The sequence below is a fragment of the Cyprinodon variegatus genome, unplaced genomic scaffold (assembly GCF_000732505.1).
Source record: "Cyprinodon variegatus isolate N-32 unplaced genomic scaffold, C_variegatus-1.0 Scaffold1214, whole genome shotgun sequence".
Taxonomy (NCBI): domain Eukaryota; kingdom Metazoa; phylum Chordata; class Actinopteri; order Cyprinodontiformes; family Cyprinodontidae; genus Cyprinodon; species Cyprinodon variegatus.
Genome location: NW_015151667.1, coordinates 129,669 through 131,695, shown reverse-complemented (window position 1 = coordinate 131,695; position 2,027 = coordinate 129,669). Strand labels below are relative to the sequence as shown.

Below are 2,027 nucleotides of genomic sequence, written 5' to 3'. Positions count from 1 at the left end.
CTTTCTGTGTCATAGCCTCTTGGTTGAGGGTGTCAATGACGTCCTTCTGGACAGCAGTCAGGTCGGCAGTCTTACCCATGATTGGGGTTTTGAGTGATGAACCAGGCTGCGAGTTTTAAAAGCCTCAGGAATCTTTTGCAGGTGTTTAATTTGTTGATTCAGATGATTAGGTGCAGAGCTCATTTAGAGACCTTTTTCCCGATATGCTAATTTTGTGAGATGTATGCCAAAATCAGCCATATTAAGACAATAAAAGACCTTCAATATTTCAGTTACTGTGCAACGAATCTAAAAATATATCAATGTTCAATTTTTATCATTATATTATGGAAAATAATTAACTTTATCACAATATGCTAATATTTTGAGAAGGACCTGTATACTCTAGCTGTGCAGTTCCTCGGTGCTGGTTTCTCTTCTTTGTTACTTAACTCCTCTTGTGTTTTTTCCCCTGGCTTCTCCTGGTTTTTGGTTTCCTGTATTTGTTCATCTCATCTCTGCACTTCGTTGCACAACTAACTTCCACCAGACCTGACAGTCACAGTTTTTTCTATTAGGTGTCTCTTCTACTGTATTTACTGTTTACTTTTTATCTAATTGGTTGTGGGATAGAAGTAGAAAATAGGTTGAACTTACACAATCCAAAGCCCAGCAGCAGTAAACACTGAGAAGATAAGAGGCAGAAGGACCACCGGTCTGCAGCTCCACATTTTGGTGCTTATGACGTCAGAAAAAACCTGTATTACAAAACATATCAGCAATGAGCTTTTTGTTACTTTTAAAGCATAAACAGTTTGATCTGTTAGGAAGGCCTTCAGCAGCTGGACGACGCCGGCAGGAAAAGGTGTGGATTAACCAGCTGTTTAAACAGATACACAAACAGGCAAACAATCCCCCCAAAATCCATGTTAGGAAAGTTAAATAGGCTCTCAGCAGCAGTGCAACACTGCCAAAGCAGTGTTGTATAGTAAAGAAGTAAAAATACTTCAATACTGTACTTAAGCATATTTTGGAGTACTTTATACTTTCCAAGAGTATACATTTTTTTTTTTGAGAACTTTCACTTTTACGTCACTACATTTACTAACTTAATTGCATACTTTTACTCCGATACATTTTCAATGTTTGGTTTAGTTACTAAGTAAAAAAAAAAAAAAAAAAACGAGCGAGAGAGTGAGAGAAACGCGAGTGTTTTGACCCCACCTACTGACTACAAAGTCGGGTCTGGCCTCGGCTTGTTCATCAACACCAATAGGATACGCCTTCAAAGTTTACCAAAGTGTAAAAAAAGTCATTCAAACAGCACTTACTTTTCACTACATTACTTAAGTACATCTATTTTTACAGTAATTCTTATGCTTAAGTTCAAGCCATTTTAGATACTTTAAGACTTTTACTCAAGTAACATTTCAGTCGGTGACTTGGACTTTTACCAAAGTCATATTTTGGAGAGGTACTACTTTTACTTGAATCCGAGATTTCAGTACTTTATACAACACTGTGCCAAAGCAGAACCACAAGCAGCAGCAATAAAATACTCCTGTTCCCCATGGATTGATTTTTTTTCTTACCTCCCTTCTATGTGTTACTGTTTTCATAAAACAGGCTTCATTAGGCAAAGAAATTAGGATTATCCAGACTTTATCTTATATATTCTTAAAGCAGTTTAATGGATGTTTAGGATCATTTGCTGTTGAAACACTCATTAGTTTTTAACAGTTAAACCAAAACTGTGATGAAGGAAAATGCTTCCCAAAGTTTAGGAATCAACAATATCTTTGGTCAGTCATGAAAAGAAGATTCCAGAACATCAGAGCTCTGATATATGTGAATTTTGTTCCATCATTTCTAAACACGAATAAAACTTTTATTAAATGATTATTAAAAACATATAGGCCTATATATTTTTTGTAAATTAAAATTTTGAAACACAAAATCAATAAATGAAACTTTAAAAAAGTTAAATGAAGATAATGTTACTTTTCTGTTTTCTCAGCATATCTTTTTTTCTTTAAATGTATTTCATT

At 34.9% G+C, this 2,027-nt stretch overlaps 1 protein-coding gene across 1 annotated transcript in view; it reads right to left on the bottom strand.

Annotated features, from left to right (window-relative positions):
• The window catches only part of tmem150c (transmembrane protein 150C), a 6,359-nt gene extending 5,627 nt beyond the window's left edge, over positions 1-732 (bottom strand). The window contains exon 1 of the mRNA XM_015401375.1: positions 637-732. Coding sequence (XP_015256861.1) covers positions 637-710 — 74 coding nt within the window. The 5' untranslated portion in view covers positions 711-732. The remainder of the gene's footprint in view (positions 1-636) is intronic.
• Positions 733-2,027: the final 1,295 nt, after the last annotated feature.